The sequence below is a fragment of the Dama dama genome, chromosome 2 (genome assembly GCF_033118175.1).
Source record: "Dama dama isolate Ldn47 chromosome 2, ASM3311817v1, whole genome shotgun sequence".
In the NCBI taxonomy this organism is placed as follows: Eukaryota; Metazoa; Chordata; class Mammalia; order Artiodactyla; family Cervidae; genus Dama; species Dama dama.
The window spans coordinates 4,704,441-4,722,207 of NC_083682.1; the positions used below are offsets into that span (position 1 = coordinate 4,704,441).

The window sequence follows — 17,767 nt, forward strand, 5'->3', positions numbered from 1 at the left end:
TCCCCTGATATTCCTGCCCCACCCGATGACCATGGCCCAAAGGACCTGCATGGCCGTCTCAGCAGACGGGGAGGGGTCTCCAGGGGGCTGGAGGAGGGTCACGACTCCAGGGTGGGCACTAGACAGTCGGGGGTACATGTGCTGGTGTCTGAGCCAAAGGTGGGGGGCCCAGCAGGGCAGGAGGGGGCCCTGAGGCAGCGCAGGGGTGGGAGGACTCGCCCGGTGGAATGCGGCATCCCGCGGTTCCTGATCCCTCCGAAGCCTTCAGAACTCAGACCCCACGCAGTCCTCCACGCACAGCTACGGGAGGAAAATCAGATGGCGAACTCAGGGTCCTTTATAAGGAGAAATTAAGGGCACACGGCCTGGGTGCCGCCCCCTCCCCGAGCAGCCCCTTCGGCCTCAAGCAGCATCTCTCGGCCCTGACTCTGGGGGGAGGTGGGAGGGGGTGTGGGTCCCTCGGGACCAGGAAGGGGTCTAGTTCAGGTCCCATCCCCCACCCTCACCCAGGCGGGGCACTGAGGAGGCCTCGGCAACCAGTTCGAGAATAAACATGACCCGTAATATGAATATCACTGCGGCTTCCCAGGTGGCGCTAGAGGTAAAGAACCCATCTGCCAATGTAGAAAACGATAAGAGACGCGGGTTCCATCCCTGAGTCGGGAAGATCCCCTGGAGAAGGACATGGCAACCCACTCTAGCATTCTTGCCTGGAGAATCCCCACGGACAGAGGAGCCTGGCAGGCTACAGTCCATGGGGTCGCAAAGAGTAGGACATGCCTGAGCATGCACGAATATTGGTTAGAAGCGATACAATCCATTACACCATTAGTTCAGGAAAAAAACAACCTTTGTAAAATGAAACAGCAGCTGCCCTGGGGACCGATTCCCTGATTCCGCACCCAGAGCCTTGATGTGTAACAAGCTGGGTTCCCAGCGGATCCTGCCTCCGTGCCTGGGCTCCGAGGAGGCAGCTGAGCCCTGTGGGTGGGTGTAAGGACCGTGACCCCGGTGGGCGCTGCAGGCCAGGGGAGCAAGGGCACGTGGTGCTTCCAGTCCCAGGCTGTGGAGTCCGTCCCAGGTCCCGACCAGGCCCCGAAGATGCTGAGCTTTGCCACCCTGGGTCTCTGAGCCCCGCGTGCCTGGGTGGAGGGCAAGGGGGTCAGACCAGGCAGGCAGTGGACAATGGGAGTGAAAGGCAGCCCCGGGTGGAGGGACGCGCAGGCCCGTCAGAGTGTGGACAAACGTCAGGGCTGGGGCGCCCCGGGCCGTCAGTCACACAGTCCCCGGGCCCAGCGCGGTGCTCACAGCGACGAGCTCTGGGGTTTGGCGGGAGGCAAGCCCCGCAGTAAGTGCGGAGGGGCCGTGCTGACCCCAGGGCGGACTCTGGCACCTGGGAAGGTCAGGGGTCAGGGAGCTCACTCAGCGTGCTGTGTGGCCCACTTGGTCCGCCCACCACAATGGGGTGCAAGGTGCCAGGCCCAGGGATCCCTGATCCCAGGGAGGAGCACTGCCCACCACCTCTCCCGGGGGGCATATCACAGTGACCAGCCACACACAACCACTCTGCCCACCCACGCTGACTGCTGCAGGCCCGGGAGCTGGCCACTCAGAGGCTCCGAGGGACCCGCCCCCAGCAAGGTGGAAGCCAGGCCAGCACTGAGCACGGATGGCCAGTGCCCTGAGCCTTGCCCCGAGCTTGGCCACCCTCACATCCAGCAACAGAAATGGACCCTGGCCTGCCCCAGAGCCGGGAGCACATAACCTGAATTAGGCATGAGGGAAGGTGGCCTGGTGTGGCCAGCGACACCTCCAAAGAGTGGCAGGTGGTATAACCAGAGGGCGTCCAGTCACCGCCTGGCTGAGTGGAGGTCTCCCGCCCTAGCCTTGTCCCTGGGGGTGGGGGGTGCCTGAGCCACAGGGGCCCCAGCTCTGCAGCCCTCAGCTCTCTCCCCACTGTTGGCAGGGATGGAGAACACTCTCAACAGCAGCGGCTCCAGGAGCAGCAGTCCGGGCACTGTGGGACCCACCCCAGGGCCCCCCCACACAGTGCAGGAGGTGCTGGATGCGCTGGTCATGTTCACCTGCGTGGGTGGCATCGTGGGCAACGGCCTGGTGGTCTGGCTGCTGGGCTCCCGGCGGCGGAGGGGCCCGCTGGGCATCTACCTGCTCCACCTGGCTGTGGCCGACCTCCTCTTCCTCCTCTGCTTGGCCGCGCTGACCATCCTGAGCGCCAGCTCCTGGGGGGCCCGCGTGCACCACCTGGGCCTCCGGGCGGTGAGGAGCGCCGGGTACCTGGCCTACACGGTGAGCCTGAGCCTGCTGACGGCTGCCAGTGCCCAGTCCTGCCTCCCCGGCCTCTTCCCCACCTGGTACCGGGGCCGCTGGCATCTGCGCCTGTCAGCCGCGGTGTGCGCCGCACTCTGGCTGCTGGCCGTCCTGCTGATCGTGCCGGCCTGGTACTTCCACGACAAGGCCGAGCGTCCCCACTCGTGGCCGGGATCCAGGGCGGAGACCGTCTTGCACTTCGTCACCCTGGTCAGCTCCACGCCCGTCATGGCCCTGTCCGGCATGGCCCTCTGCATCCAGGTGCAGAGGAGCTCGCGCCCGTGGCAGCGGCCGCTCACACGGCTCTACCTGGCCGTCCTGCTCTGCGTCTTTGTGTTCCTTGCCTGTGCCCTGCCCCTCGGCATCTCCTGGTTCCTGCTCTACTGGCTGGACCTGCCCCAGCACGCAAAGACTGTCTTCGGCCGCCTCACCTGCCTCTCTCTGTCCATCAGCAGCAGCACCAAACCGATGATCTACTTCCTGGTGAGCAGCGGGGGCCACTTGAGCCTGCGGGAGCCCCTGGGAGCCATGCTCAGCAGGGTGCTGCAGGAGGAGCCCGAGCTGGAGGAGGGGGAGACGCCCTCCACCGACCCCAGCGACGAGGTGAGGGTCTGAGAGCTGCCCGGAGCCGCCCACCCTATGCCAGCCCTGTGAGCCCTGCCCCGCGGCTCCTGCCCTGCTCCCTCCCTTTCCCAAGCCCAGCGTCCAGTGGTCACTCCAGAGGCAAACAGCTGCTGTGCGCCAGGTCCCAGGGGGGTGGGGGTGAGCATGCGGGGCAGTCAGGAGGGAGCTGAGGTCCCGGGCCCAGGGACATAGAAACTCTTGACAGCAGTCAGGCGAGCCGCACGGAGCCCTTAGCCACCCCACAGCCTTGGCGGGTGCCCCCCACTGCCAGGTGCCAACCTTTCAGTGGTTGGATCATCAGAGAGGTCCCGGGAGAGGCGGGGCAAGTGGGGCAATGGTGGCAGGAGGGTGGTGGTCAGGGGGCTCAGGGTGAGTGCCAATGGTCCATCGCATCTAGATGGGTCTGTATTATTTTTAATACTGATTTACTTGGTTACCCCGAGTCTCCGTTGCAGAACCTTTGTCACCGCGTGCATCTTCACTGCAGCATGCGGGGTTTTTTAGTTGCAGCATGTGGGATCCAGTTCCCTGACCAGGGATCAAACCCGGGCCCACTGCAGGGCGAGTGCAGAGCCTTAGCCAACAGACGGCCCGGGAAGTCCCGGTGGTTTTGTATCTTCATCAGACACGCAGCAGCTGAGTGCCAGCGCGGGTGATAGGATGCGGGGGCAGCCCACAGGCACCACGGGAGCAGCACAGATGGCGGTGATGGGCCGTGGGCCGTGGGCAAGAGAAGGCGTGCATGGAGACAGCGCGGGGGCGGGCAGTCCAGAGTGGACAAAGGAGCGTACCTGAGAGACACACCGGGATTCCCAGGATCCCAGACCCGGCCAGGGTGCGGGGGTGGCTGCGAGGGGCGGGGCCCTGGGAGCCTCGTGATCCGTCAAGGCCGCGGGTCTCTGTGGCGCCCTGTTCACCCAGAGGCCTACAGGCCGGGACAGAGGCCTGGGGTGGGACTGCCAGCCTGCTGGGTCCGTGCCCACCAGGAGACACAAGGGCAGGCGGTTTCTGCTCAGCCACGCTCCACAGCGGTGGGCACCCTGCGTGGGCCATGCATACAGCAGGCATTTAACAGCAGCTGTTTGGTGGAGTGCCAGTGCTCACGGGGTGCTCACAGGTGCTCCTGGCTTCATCCCCCGCCTCCTTTGGGGCTCTTCTGCCTCCTCTGCATGGACCCCTGGGCAGCAACAGTCCCCTCAACCCCGCTCCGCTACCCTCTGCCCACCCCTCCTACAGCCCCGCCCACCAGCTCCAGTCCGCCCTCTGCCCGCCCCTCCTACAGCCCCGCCCACCAGCTCCAGTCCGCCCTCTGCCCGCCCCTCCTATAACCCCGCCCACCAGCTCCAGTCCGCCCTCTGCCCGCCTCTCCTACAGCCCCGCCCACCAGCTCCAGTCCATCCTCTGCCCGCCCCTCCTACAGCCCCGCCCACCAGCTCCAGTCCGCCCTCTGCCCGCCCCTCCTATAACCCCGCCCACCAGCTCCAGTCCGCCCTCTGCCCGCCCCTCCTACAGCCCCGCCCACCAGCTCCAGTCCGCCCTCTGCCCGCCCCTCCTACAGCCCCGCCCACCAGCTCCAGTCCGCCCTCTGCCCGCCCCTCCTATAACCCCGCCCACCAGCTCCAGTCCGCCCTCTGCCCGCCCCTCCTACAGCCCCGCCCACCAGCTCCAGTCAGCCCTCTGCCCGCCCCTCCTATAACCCCGCCCACCAGCTCCAGTCCATCCTCTGCCCGCCCCTCCTACAGCCCCGCCCACCAGCTCCAGTCCGCCCTCTGCCCGCCCCTCCTATAACCCCGCCCACCAGCTCCAGTCCATCCTCTGCCCGCCCCTCCTACAGCCCCGCCCACCAGCTCCAGTCCGCCCTCTGCCCGCCCCTCCTATAACCCCGCCCACCAGCTCCAGTCCATCCTCTGCCCGCCCTTCCTACAGCCCCGCCCACCAGCTCCAGTCCGCCCTCTGCCCGCCCCTCCTACAGCCCCGCCCACCAGCTCCAGTCCATCCTCTGCCCGCCCCTCCTACAGCCCTGCCCACCAGCTCCAGTCCGCCCTCTGCCCGCCCCTCCTATAACCCCGCCCACCAGCTCCAGTCCATCCTCTGCCCGCCCCTCCTACAGCCCCGCCCACCAGCTCCAGTCCGCCCTCTGCCCGCCCCTCCTACAGCCCCGCCCACCAGCTCCAGTCCGCCCTCTGCCCGCCCCTCCTATAACCCCGCCCACCAGCTCCAGTCCATCCTCTGCCCGCCTCTCCTACAGCCCCGCCCACCAGCTCCAGTCCATCCTCTGCCCGCCCCTCCTACAGCCCCACCCACCAGCTCCAGTCCGCCCTCTGCCCGCCCCTCCTATAACCCCGCCCACCAGCTTCAGTCCATCCTCTGCCCGCCCTTCCTACAGCCCCGCCCACCAGCTCCAGTCGGCCTCAGGGCCTCTGCACCTGCTGTTCTCTCTGCCCAGAATGCTCCTCCCCCAGCTGCGCACAGAGCTCTCTCCCTCACCGCCTTCAGGTCACCGCTCAAGTGTCACCTCTTCAGAGAGGCCCTTCCTGACCGCCTTACATAAAATAATACAGCACACACAGCCCTCTGGTCCTCCCACCCCGCTCCACTTGCCCTGTGGGCTCACCACTGTGTGCTACAGGCTCACCAAGAGCAGGGGCTGTGCCCATTCGGGTCACAGCTTGCTCCACACCAAGGACAATGCCCGGCACAGAGAAGAGCCCAGGACATGTTTGTGGAATGTCCTGCTGGACAGGCAGGCCTGGGGGCCCAGGGAACAGCAACCACAATCGTGGGGTGGGGTGGTAATCCAGGTGGCTCCAGTCCATACTCATCTCCAAGAGGGCCCCCTCAAATGACACACCCCACGAGGACCATCCCCCATGCCCAGATGGGAGCATGGGCGTTCATGTAGACACAAGTGAACAAAAGTGTGTGATGGGTGTGTCTGCCTGTTGATGTCCATCTATGTGGCAAGTCCACAGTACATAACCCACACCATCCTTACCCGGTGCTGACTGCTGGTCTTCAGCTGTTTCATGCATCTGTGATATTTTTTTCCTCCCCTCTGTAGGGCAGACTCCCTAAGAGGAAGGCCTGATTCTTTACAACCTTGCTGAAGGCTGATGGCAAAGGCTGCCATGCATCACCAAAATCTGACTTCCAGAATGAAGACGCAAGCCTGCGCATGAGCTGCTTCTTTGCTTTATCTGTTTCGAGGCTGTGTTATTAGGAGTGTACGAGTTTAAGGGTGTTCTATCCTGGGGAATTGGAGCTTTGGTGGTAAAATATGCAGCTGCCCTCGTGAATCCGAGTAGTGTTACTTCCTTACAGTCTGTCTGATATTATCACAGCTCCATCAGCTTTCTTGTCTTGCTGTTTGCATGATGCATCTTCTCTTTCTGTGACTTTCAAACTTTTTGTATCCTTATCTGTTAAGATGTATTACTTGTAAACAATTCAGAATTGAATGGAGTTGTAACTTTGAGAATTAAACCCAGCACTGCAGTGAGTGGGCTTGTGGTTCCTGAGTCCCGCCTCCCATGCAGGAGTCAGTCCTGGGTGATGGCAAAGTGGGATGAGCAGGTGGGAAGGCTCCTCCCTCACTGAGGGACCACAGCAATCGGGGGCGGGCAAAGGACTGGCTGTGGCTTTGAGCCTCAGCTCCGCCAATACCTCCCTGAGTGCCTTCTGTCCCCGAGGAGCTGTCTTGTCTTCCATAAAGTGGAGACAGCCACCTCCTCCCGGACCCCACCAGGCTGCTGTGCGCTGGTCTGGCCTCCATCTATCAGCGAGTGCTGAGAAGTGTCATCCCTGCGCCTTCTGGGGGGGGGGGACCCGAGGTGCGTTAGAGCTGGGTAGGCATAGCCCAGCCTCACCTGAGCCACCCCAGGCCCCCTCCATCCTGTCCCTGTGTCCACCAAGGGTCAGGTAAAAGACGTCAGCCTGCACGGGGACTCGTGGGATCTCAGAGGAGGCGCTTTCATCCCAGGTAAGGCCGGGACAGATGTGGCTCTTTCATTGCCTAGGCCTCATTTTCCGGGGCAAAGTTGTGCCCGTTCTTGACTCGGGAGCTCCGCTTCAGACTCACAGAGCCCAGGGCACACGCAGGCCAGGGTCGTAAACAGGGCAGCGAGGCTGACCAAGGGGGCTGGATGGGGGGACCCAGGTGGGCATGAGCAGGAGAGCCAGGGTGGCCGGGGAGGCCGGGACGGCAGGGGGCCGCCAGGATGACTCCCTCCGCCCTGGTCAGACAGCTCCACTTTGGTCCACTCCCGTCCATTCTGCTGCCCAGCCCCATGCCCCCAGAGGCTCCTCTCAGCCCCCTTTGCCAAGGGGACGTTTGCCCTTCCAGACCTGGCTCCCTGCGGTCTGCCTGGCTGAGAGCCAGGAGGATGCAGAAGAGGGAAACGAAACGCAGAGCCATTTGGCCCAGAAACAGAACGTGGCAACCACTTGTTGCAGTTCAGTCACTCAGTCGTGCCAGATTCTCTGTGACCCCAGGGACTGCAGCCTGCCAGGCTCCTCTGTCCCAGGGATCCTCCAGGCAGGAATACTGGAGTGGGTTGCTATGGCCTTCTCCAAGGGATCTTTCTAGCCCAGGGATCAAACCTGGGTCTCTTGCATTGGCAAGTGGGTTCTTTACTGTCTGAGCACCACACTTTTCAGCAAATCCAGAGCCTGGCACGAAGTTGCAAGTTAAGAGTAAACAGGGCTGATTCATGTCAATGTATGACAAAACCCACTAAAAAAATAAATAAATAAATAAAGGGGAAAAAAAAAAAAAAAAGAGTAAACAGAAAAATGGATGAATGCTTAGTATCCTCCATCCTAAAACAAACCAGCCTCAGGGTTGGATGGGGTGACTCCAGACAAGACAGAGCAGAGGTGAAGCTCGTTCTGAAAATTGGAGAAAAGGTGAAGATACACGCCCTGGGTTTCCCAGGTGGTGCTAGCAGTAAAGAACCCGCCTGCTGATGCAGGAGATGCAAGAGATGCAGGTTTGATCCCCAGATCAGGAAGATCCCCTAGAGGAGGGCATGGCAACCCACTCCAGTATTCTTGCCTGGAAAATCCCATGGATAGACGAGCTTGGCAGGCTACAGTCCACGGGTTTGCAAACAGTCGAACAGCACTAAGCGCGCGCACACACACGCACACGCACACACACAGCTCAGGGACACCCCCCTGCCCATCTCCCTGGGCAGAGGCTGGAGGAGTCTTTACTAGGCATGCTTATTTCCTGTAGCTTATGTAATAAATGACCACAAACTTAGCATCTTAAAACAGAACAAATTCAGACTAATTTCTCTGAGTGGACTTGGAGCTTTTTTTTTTTTAATTAGGAAAAAGCAACTCCTTGTAGGGATACTTTAGCCTGCTGCTGCCTGAAAGATCACTAAAGTACGGTGCTACAGAGTGCTTCTGGCAGAAAAAGCATTCATTGACCCAAAGGAGACTGATTAGCTGAATCATGGCAGATGCTTCACTTCCCAACCTTTTCAGCCAATAACATTTTCGTATGGACTTAGGGTCCTAGTTTCCATGTTTCTCTCAGTTGTATCAGAATCAGATCTTCAGTATTTTAAACTGGGTAACATATTTACATTTGCTAAAAGTGAAAGTGGAATGGAATCACTACAGCAAAATATTTCAGACTCCCCTGGTGGTCCAATGGTTAAGAATCCACCTGCCAATGCAGAGGACACAGGTTCGATCCCCAGTCTGGGAAGATCCCACATGCCAAGGGGTAACTAAGCCCGTGCACCACCACTACCGAAGCTCACGTGCCGCAGAGCCTGCTGCTCCACAAGAGAAGCCGCTGCGGTGAGAAGCCTGAGCTCTGCAGCCAGAGAAGCCCCAACAACAGAAAAGCCCCTGCACGCAACCAAGACCCAGGGCAGCCAAACACAAACGCAGGAAAATAAAATAAGCTTCACTAATAGACACCGACGCTTGCGTTTTATACCAGTCTCGTATGTCACAAAGCAGTATTCTGAGTTTTTTCAACCACTACTAAATGCAAAAGTCATTCTTAGCTTGTGGGCTGTACCCAAAGAAAGGGGCAGGGGCCCAGATTTGGTCTGAGGGCAGCTGTTTGACAACCCCTGATCCAAATAGCATCGGGAAAATGGTTTACTGAATTCTGGGGGAGCTCCATGATGTAATACAATGAAGCGGTTTTGAATGACAATTGTGACAAATATTTTTAAAACATGGGAAAATGTTTATGACACATCAAGTGGAAAATAGCTGAACACACAAGGGTATGAACAGCCGGTGGTAACCATGTAAAAATGTGCAACATATGGAGGGTAATCTGCAAACTATTAAAAAGGCCCAGCTGGGTAAGCAGAGTGAGATAGTTTCATCACTCGTCTTTCCAATTTTTTTTTTTCAAGAGGGCTCAGTATAATTCTTGGCTCAGAGTGATTCATGGTAAAGTGAAATTTCAGAGGTTGGAGGAGGCAGCATAGCCAGTGATCGAGATCATAACTCTGGGCTATATTGGGGGTTGGAACCCAGTTCTGGTCGTCACGCACTGCTGAGCCCCGGCTCCCTCTTCTAGGAGCAGTGGAGAGTGAGAGGGTGAGTCCGGAGGGTGAGCTCTGATTGGAGGCTTCCTCCCACCGTGACCTGCTCAGCCACCATGCCTCACGGGCGCCTCCCTCCCAGCTCTTCCCTGGGTCTCCTTGGTCAGCCAGCTCTCTGAGGCTGCTCCTCAACAGCCTGGGTCATGGGGACCCACCCTGCCCTCACTAGCGCTAACCCAGCTCCTCCATCAGAAGGAGGCACCTCCGGAGTGCAGAGGCTCAGAGGCCGGTCCTAAAGAGCCTGGCTCAACGGCAGGCCAGAAGGCTCAAGCCATCATGTGCCTTTCAAGAAGTCCAGGGGACACAGGGTGACCATCTGACCCAGCACTTCCACTCCAAGAGAAGTGAAAACAGATCCAGGTAAAAACTCGTACTCAAATGTTCCCAGCAGTGCTATTCACAGCAACCAGAGAGTGGGAAAGTCCAAATGTCCACCAGCCTGATGGATAACAAGATGTGGTTGGGCCATCCCATACAACAGTGTTCAGGTGTAAGGAGGAATTTACACTGACACATGGATGAATCTTGACAAGGTTCAGTGAAAAAAGCCAGACACTCAAGGCTACATGTTGCATGATTCCATTTGTATTAAATGTCCAAAGTAAGCGAATCCAAAGAGATAGAAAGGAGGTCTGTGGTTGCCCGGGGCTGGGAATCAGGGACTGGGCAATGACTGCTGGTGGGTCTGGGGTTTCCTTCTAGAGGGATGAAAACATTTTGGAACCAGATAGAGGTGAGAGATGGGATGAGATGGTTGGACGGCGTCATTGACTCAGTGGACATCAATTTGAGCGAACTCGGGGAGACAGTAAAGGACAGGGAAGCCTGGCGTGCTGCAGTCCGTGGGGTCACAGAGTCCGTCCTGACTTAGTGACTCAACAACGATAACAAGAGATGATAACTGTGCAACGATAAGAATGCCCCTGAGCGGCTCACTTTAAAATGGCTCGTTTTAGGACTTCCTTGGTGGCTCAGTGGTAAAGAATCTGCCTGCCCGTGCAGGAGACACAGGTTGCATCCCAGATCCAGGAAGAGCCCACAGGCTGTGGAGCAACTACGCCCGTGTGCTACAGCTATTGAGCCTGTGCTCTAGGGCCTGGGAGCCGCAGCTACTGCAGCCTGGGTGCCCTACAGCCCACGCTCCGCAGCGAGAGAAGCCACCGCAGTGAGCATCCCTCGCGCCGCAACCAGAGAGAAAGCCTGTGCAGCACATCCAAAAGTAAATTATTTTTTAAACGGTTAATTTTAGGAAATCCCTGGCAGTCCAGTGGTTAAGCCTCCGTGCTTCCGGTGCAAGGGGCGTGGGTTTGATCCCTGGTTGGGAAACTAAGATCCCATAGGCCACGTGGCCAAAACAAAACGATGAAATAAAGTGGTTAATTTTACGTTGTGTGAATTTTACGTTAAAAAAGAAGTAGAGAAGGAGCTGGCCAGAGTGGGGGGAGGGGGAATACAGCAGCTGAACCATGCCATCAAGAACAGGCCCAGATGTCAGAAGCACACAGATATGTAACATCGAGTCCTCCATCCGATGCAGTGATGCCTACACGGGACAGTCCCTGGGCCAGGGAGAGCGAGGGCTCAGACCCCGTCCGGCCGGCTTGAGGAGGGCTGGACACAGGGCGCTGGCCATCTCTGCCTGCGGAGGACAGAGCTCTACCTGGAAGCTCCCCTCCCCGCGGGGGGCTGCAGTTTTCCTGCCCTGCCCCCTCCCCCTCCCGCCCTGCGCGGCCCGCAGGGGTCCAGGGGAACATGCTGCTGGCAGCTGCCAATCGCCCTGACTGACAGGCCTGGAAAATCCGGAATTCCTCATCCTCTCACCCTGCCAGGCATGCAGACCTTCTGGGCCGCATGTGTGAATTAGAAATGAGACAAATACGATTATTATTAAGAACATTTGGGCGGGACTTCCTGAACCATTAAGTCACCCTTCACCCAAGCCAGAAATATGGACGTCTTCCCAGCCCCTCACCCCACAGGGATCAGACGACGAATTCTGATGATTTAATCCATGAATATTCAGCAGTTGTGCCCCTCACCCTTCTCTGCCTGGTCACGTCTCCAGACTCTGGCTACCTACCCCTTCCTGCACGGTTCTGGTTCATTTAAGACACCTCCTCCTCTTGGCCATCCCCAGAGGGACTTTTCTAGAATACAAATCGGGCGGATCTCCCCCTCCTCCCACCTGTGTGAGACCCAGGCCCACCCCCAGCCAACCAGGACCACAGGATGCCCAAGATGGAGAAGCACGCGAAGACCCCAGACCCAGCAGGGATCTGCTCCGTGCTGATTACCGGACCGACACTCAGCACTGTGGAAAACTTTTAAAATGGAAAAAGTGCAAGAACTGCATAAAATGACAAGCAGGAGACCAAATCCCAAAGGTCAGAGATGTTTACAATCTGGCCTTGCGACTTTCTATCGTTTTTTTGCACGTGGGTGTCTTCTACATGAACTGCGTGTGTGCTCAGTCGCTCAGTCGTGTCCCGCTCTTTGTGACCTCATGGACTGTGTGGCTGGCCAGGGTCTTCGGTCCATGGAATTCTCCAGGCCAGAGTACTGGAGTGGGTTGCCATTTTCTCCTCCAGGGGATCTTCTCAACCCAGGGATCAAACTCATGTCTCCTGTTGGCAGGTGGACTCTTTACCACTGTGCCACGTGGGAAACCCTTACGTAAATCAGAGCGTACTGAATAGCTAGTTCTGCATCTCATTTTTCTCATTAAACATGAACATTACATGATTACACAGTGTGGTTATAAGATGATTCTACCATTTGATTTCTACAAAGTATCTGCAAAAAGATGAATTCCTAAATATTATAGAGGAACTTTAGGGTAAAAAATGGCAAGTGAAAGTGAGTCACTCAGTTGTGTCTGACTCTTTGTAACCCCATGGACCATAGCCCACCAGGCTCCTCTGTCCATGGAATTCTCCAGGCAAGAATCCTGGAGTGGGTTGCCACGGCCCCCTCCAGCGGATCTTCCCAACCCAAGGATCAGATGGCAGATTAAATGCATATATCAACTGAAAGCCACTCCTGAGTCAAATTGACTGATTCCACAGAATCACCAGAAGCTCAGGAAGTGGGGGGCCTTGGGTGCTGAGGAAGTGGGGCGCATAAGGCAATAAACTAAGAAGGAGGTAGGAGAGCCTTTCAGAGAAGCAATCCCTTTAGAGACAGAAAGTAGAACAGAGGTAGGAATTCCCTGGTGGTCCAGTGGTTGAAACTCCGCCTCCCAGTGCAGGGGACGTGGGTTCAATCCACGGAACCCGGGTCAAGGATGCATGCCGTGGGATGTGATCAAAACATTTTTAAATTTTTTTTAAATTTAAGAATAAAATAAAAAATAATTTTAAAAAAGAAAGTAGAGTAGAGGTGACCAGGGGCTGGGGTAGGGAATACTGTTTAGTGGGCACGATTTCCATTCGGTGAGATGAGAAAGTTCTGGAAGTAGACGGTGGTGATGGTTGTACAATATTGTGAAATTAGTCAATGCCACTGAGCTGTACCCTTCAAAATGGTTAAGATGGTACATTTTATGTTATGTATATCTTACCATAATTTTTTTTAAAAAAAGAAAAGGGACCTGGGGCATCCCTAGGGGTGCAATGGATAAGAATCCGCCTGCCAGTGCAGGAGACGCAGGTTCGATCCCTGATCCTGGAAGATCCCATATGGTACGGAACAATGAAGCCTGTGGACCACAACTACTGAGCCTGCATGCCTAGAGCCGGTGCTCTGCAACAAGAGAAGCCACAGCAGTGAGAAGCTCCCGGGCTGCGACGAAGAGCAGCAGCCCCACTCTCCTCAACCAGAGAAAGCCCATCAAGGCTGCGAAGACCCAGCTCAGCCCAAATTAATTAATTAATTAAAAGACACAGTCTGATTATCAGATCCGACATGCTACTCAGCGAAGCCCCCTGCCCTCCAGGGGAAGAGTCGGCACAGGTCTGGTCTCTGCCGCGGGTAAGACGGGCCCCTCTGCTCTGGGGCCAGGGACACAGTCAGGTCAGGGATCCCACACAGAGGAAAGGGTGTGAGGAGGAGAGGCGAGCAGCAGATGCAGCGAGCCCACCCGCCACCACGCCGCCAGGGGTCCGACAAGTACAAGGGGACAGACGGACACTGACCTCCGACCCCCGGCTCTGGGGCCCAGCAGCTGGCTCCCCGGCAGAGCTCTAAGTCAAGCAGCCCGTGAGCATCTGAGCATCCAGGCCTCACCGGATCCAAGTGGACAAGGACCAGGTGTCTGAGGAGAGCCCTCCGGCAAAGGCAGACGACAGAAATATGGACTAAAACCACCGCAGGAAGAGGGGAGCAGGGAGCAGGGCACTCACCGCCCCCCGAGAGAGGAAGGAGGAGAGAGACGGGGAGAGAGCCGCAGAAAAAAGAAAGGATTCTTAAGCCGTGAAAATGTGATCCTATGAATTTTTAAAACCTGAATATCAACAGAAGGGTTGGGCAAATAAGGCTGAGGAACGGCTCATAAAAAGAAAGCAAAAGACCAAGAGAGAGAAAACAGAAAATGTTAAAAAAAAAAAAAATAGAAAATATGTTCAGATTTGCCCTATGCACCAGAGGAACTCCAGGGAAAGGGCAAAGAGACATCACAGAGAAGAAAATCCACAGCAAAATGACCTCAGAAAACCTCCCAGTGCAGAACCATCAGAGAGTTCTGCCCGGCTGCAGAGGGATGAGCCCTAGTCATGCGCTGGACAGATGATCAGAAGCCCCAGGAGGTGGACCCGGGGGCAAGACAGGTGCAGACCCACCTCTGTGAAGCTTATAAACACCGTGAACCAAGACTCACAGAAAGAAATGCATTTACATCACAATCGCGCACACACAAAGCCCTGAGGAAAGTTTCGTCAGACAGTGTCTCCTCTGACCGCGTGTGTCACAGTCTGATCACTCCATCCTGCCCTTTCTATTTCATGTCACTGTTTGTTAAAATCCCTGGTCACAGCTCACCATGCTGATCTCACAGTCCACCATTCAGACATGGCCTGCAGTTAACGCTGTGCTGTGCTGGGTCGCTCAGGCGTGTCCCACTCTTTGCGACCCCAGGCTCCTCTGTCCACGGGGATTCTCCACGCAAGAATGCTGGAGTGGGTTGGTGGGAATGCAAACTAGTACAGCCACTATGGAGAACAGTGTGGAGATTCCTTAAAAAAATGGAAATAGAACTGCTTATGACCCAGCAATCCCACTGCTGGGCATACACACTGAGGAAACCAGATCTGAAAGAGACACGTGCACCCCTATGTTCATCGCAGCACTGTTTATAATAGCCAGGACATAGAAGCAACCTAGATGCCCATCAGCAGACAAATGGATAAGAAAGCTGTGCGACATATACACAATGGAATATTACTCAGCCATTAAAAAGAATACATTTGAATCAGTTCTAATGCGATGAATGAAACTGGAGCCCATTATACAGAGTGAAGTAAGCCAGAAAGATAAACACCAATACAGTATACTAATGCATATATATGGAATTTAGAAAGATGGTAACGATAACCCTATATGCAAGACAGAAAAGAGACACAGATGTACAGAACAGACTTTTGGACTCTATGGAAGAAGGCAAGGGTGGGATGATCTGAGAGAATAGCATCGAAACATGTATATTATCAAGTGTGAAACAGATCACCAGTCCAGGCTGGATGCATGAGACAAGTGCTCGGGGCAGGTGCACTGGGAAGACCGAGAGGGATGGGATGAGGAGGGAGGCGGGAGGGGGGATCAGGATGGGGAACACATGTAAGTCCATGGCTGATTCATGTCAATGTATGGCAAAAACCACTACAACATTGTAAAGTAATTAGCCTCCGACTAATAAAAATAAATGGGGAAAAAAAAAAAGAATACTGGAGTAGGTTGCCTTGCCCTCCTCCAGAGGATTTTCCCAATCCAGGGATCGAACCCAGGTCTCCCACATTGTAGGCAGGTTCTTTACCATCTGAGCCACCAGGGAAGCCCAAGAATGCTTGAGTGGGCAGCTATCCCTTCTCCAGGGGAACTTCCTGACCCCGGAGTTGAACCTGTGTCTCCTGCATTGCAGGCGGATTTTTTTTACCAGCTTGAGCTATGATGCAAAGAACTGACTCACTAGAAAAGACCCTGATGCTGAGAAAGATTGAAGTTGGGAGGAGAAAGGGACGACAGAGGATGCAATGGTTGGATGGCATCACCGACTCAATGGACACGAGTTTGAGTAAGCTCTGGGAGTTGGTGATGGACAGGGAAGCCTGGTGAGCTGCAGTCCATGGGGTCTCAAAGAGACGGACACAACTGAACGACTAAACTGAACTCAACTGAGCTACCAGGGTAGCCCACAGTTAATTTAAAAAAAAAAAAAAAAGCAAAATGGTTGGTACATACAGTAAGTCCCCTCCATATGAATCTTCAAGTTGAGAACTTTCAAAGATGCTAACGTGTGTTTGTATGTCCAGTTGCGTGTCTGGTGTACACCATCACGCGTGTGCGTCCTCTACAGGTCGTTGTGGTTTTGCGTACTGCCCAGCACTGCACAGAGTACATCTTTATTTCAAGCCCAGGGTGTCTGGAATCAAGTGTGAAAACAGTGGTGATGCTTCTGGTAGCGTTGTACTTTTCAAGGTACTGTACCATTAGATCAAAAATGTTTTCTTTATTTTTTGTGTTTGTGTTTTATGTGTTATTTGTGTGAAAAGTATTAGAAACCTATTCCGTACAGGACTGCCCTAGCGGTCCAGTGGTTAAGATTGCGCCTTCTGATACTGGGGGTGGGGGCAGGTTCAGTCCCTGGTCGGGAAGCTAAGGTCCCACATGCCTGGAGGCCAAAAAACCAAAACCTAAAATGGAAACAAAACTGTAACAAATTCAAGACGGACTTTTTAGAAAATGGTCCACATCATAAACCTATCACAGTACAGTGCCATATGGCCGACTGCGTTAGTTGGTACTGAGGCTAACTTTGTTGGACTCATGAATCAATTGGACTTAGGAACCCGATCCTGGAACCAAACACGTTTGTGTGTAGGGGACGTCCTGTATAAACCACAGAATAGGAGCATTAGGAAGAGTGAAGTAGCGCCATTTGCAACAACATGGGTGGACCCAGAGATTATCATCCGAAGTGAAGTAAGTCAGAGGAAGACAAACATGTGATACCCCTTATAAGCAGGATCTCTAAAAAAATGATATAAATGAACTTACTTACAAGACAGAAACGGACTCAGAGACACAGAGAAGGGATTCATGGTTACCAGTGGGGAAGAGCAGGGGGCTAAGGATAGACTGGGAAGTTGGGGTTGGCTGTACACACTACTATATTTAAAACAGAAAACCATCAAGAACCTACTGTAAAAAATAATAATAAAATTAAAAAAAATAAAAAACAAAACACTAACCTAGCTGGAGGAGGGAGGCAGATACTGTAAGAGTGTAGTGTGAATAATAAAGCCTCGCGTGTTCTCCTTTTCCTTTTTTTTCAGCTCTGCTGGGTCTTCGTTTTGCGCAGTAGCTTTGTGCAGGCTTCTCTCCAGGCGCGGTGTGCGGGCTTCTCACTGCAGTCGTTTCTCTTGTTGCAGAGCCCAGGCTCCAGGGCCCTCAGGCTTCAGCGGCTGCAGCTCGCAGGCTCTAGGGCTCGGGCTCAGTAGTTGTGGCTCAGCCGCTCCTCGGCGTGCGGAATCCTCCCGGACCAGGGATGGAACCCGTGTCCCCTGCAGTGGCAGGCAGATTCTTATCCACTGCACCACGAGGGAAGTCCTCCTGTGTTCCATTTTGCTAAGCTCTGAAACTTCACCCGGAACCCCAGAGCCCTCTCCCTTCCAACAAACTCTGGCCCCCTTGTCTGTGTATGTCAGGACCACCCCTCACCCCCACCCTCTAACTGCTTTGTTGAGACCAGCTCGTGGGTGCAAGCCTGGACATTGGGAGACCAGTGCGCCAGTGGATTCCGGTCAGGAAAAAGGATCGCATCCAGGACTCCAGCTGTGCAGAAAAAATGAGCAGCTAGCTGTCACCCCCAGCACTGGGAGGACAGGAGGGACCCAGCCCCGGAAGGACCGGAGGATAAGGATGTGGTTCGTGAAGCATCAGCCTGGCATCACAGAATGAAGTACAGAAAAGAGGACGTGGGGGAGAAAGACTCTGTGAAACAGGTGGGGACCCCAAGGTGGAGCACAGGGCCGACAGGGCGGAGGCTGGGCTGGCTTCCAAGGCAGACAGGCTGTGTGGGGGGC

At 55.6% G+C, this 17,767-nt stretch overlaps 1 protein-coding gene across 1 annotated transcript; it reads left to right on the forward strand.

Annotated features, from left to right (window-relative positions):
* The first annotated feature begins 1,185 nt into the window (after positions 1–1,185).
* LOC133067740 (mas-related G-protein coupled receptor member D-like) lies at positions 1,186–6,312 on the forward strand. Its single transcript, XM_061158613.1, has 3 exons — positions 1,186–1,348; positions 1,967–2,931; positions 6,014–6,312. The coding sequence occupies exons 1-3, from the start codon at positions 1,186–1,188 to the stop codon at positions 6,038–6,040; spliced, it is 1,155 nt and encodes a 384-aa protein (XP_061014596.1). The 3' UTR covers positions 6,041–6,312.
* The last annotated feature ends 11,455 nt before the right edge of the window (positions 6,313–17,767 follow it).

Excerpts from the sequence above, each read along its gene's own strand:
- LOC133067740 (XM_061158613.1), top strand. The coding sequence starts at position 1,186 with ATGGGAGTGAAAGGCAGCCCCGGGTGGAGGGACGCGCAGGCCCGTCAG. Across the intron at positions 1,349-1,966 it reads GGCGGGAGGCAAGCCCCGCA|GGATGGAGAACACTCTCAAC; the intron begins GTAAGTGCGGAG and ends CACTGTTGGCAG. Across the intron at positions 2,932-6,013 it reads CCACCGACCCCAGCGACGAG|GGCAGACTCCCTAAGAGGAA; the intron begins GTGAGGGTCTGA and ends TCCCCTCTGTAG.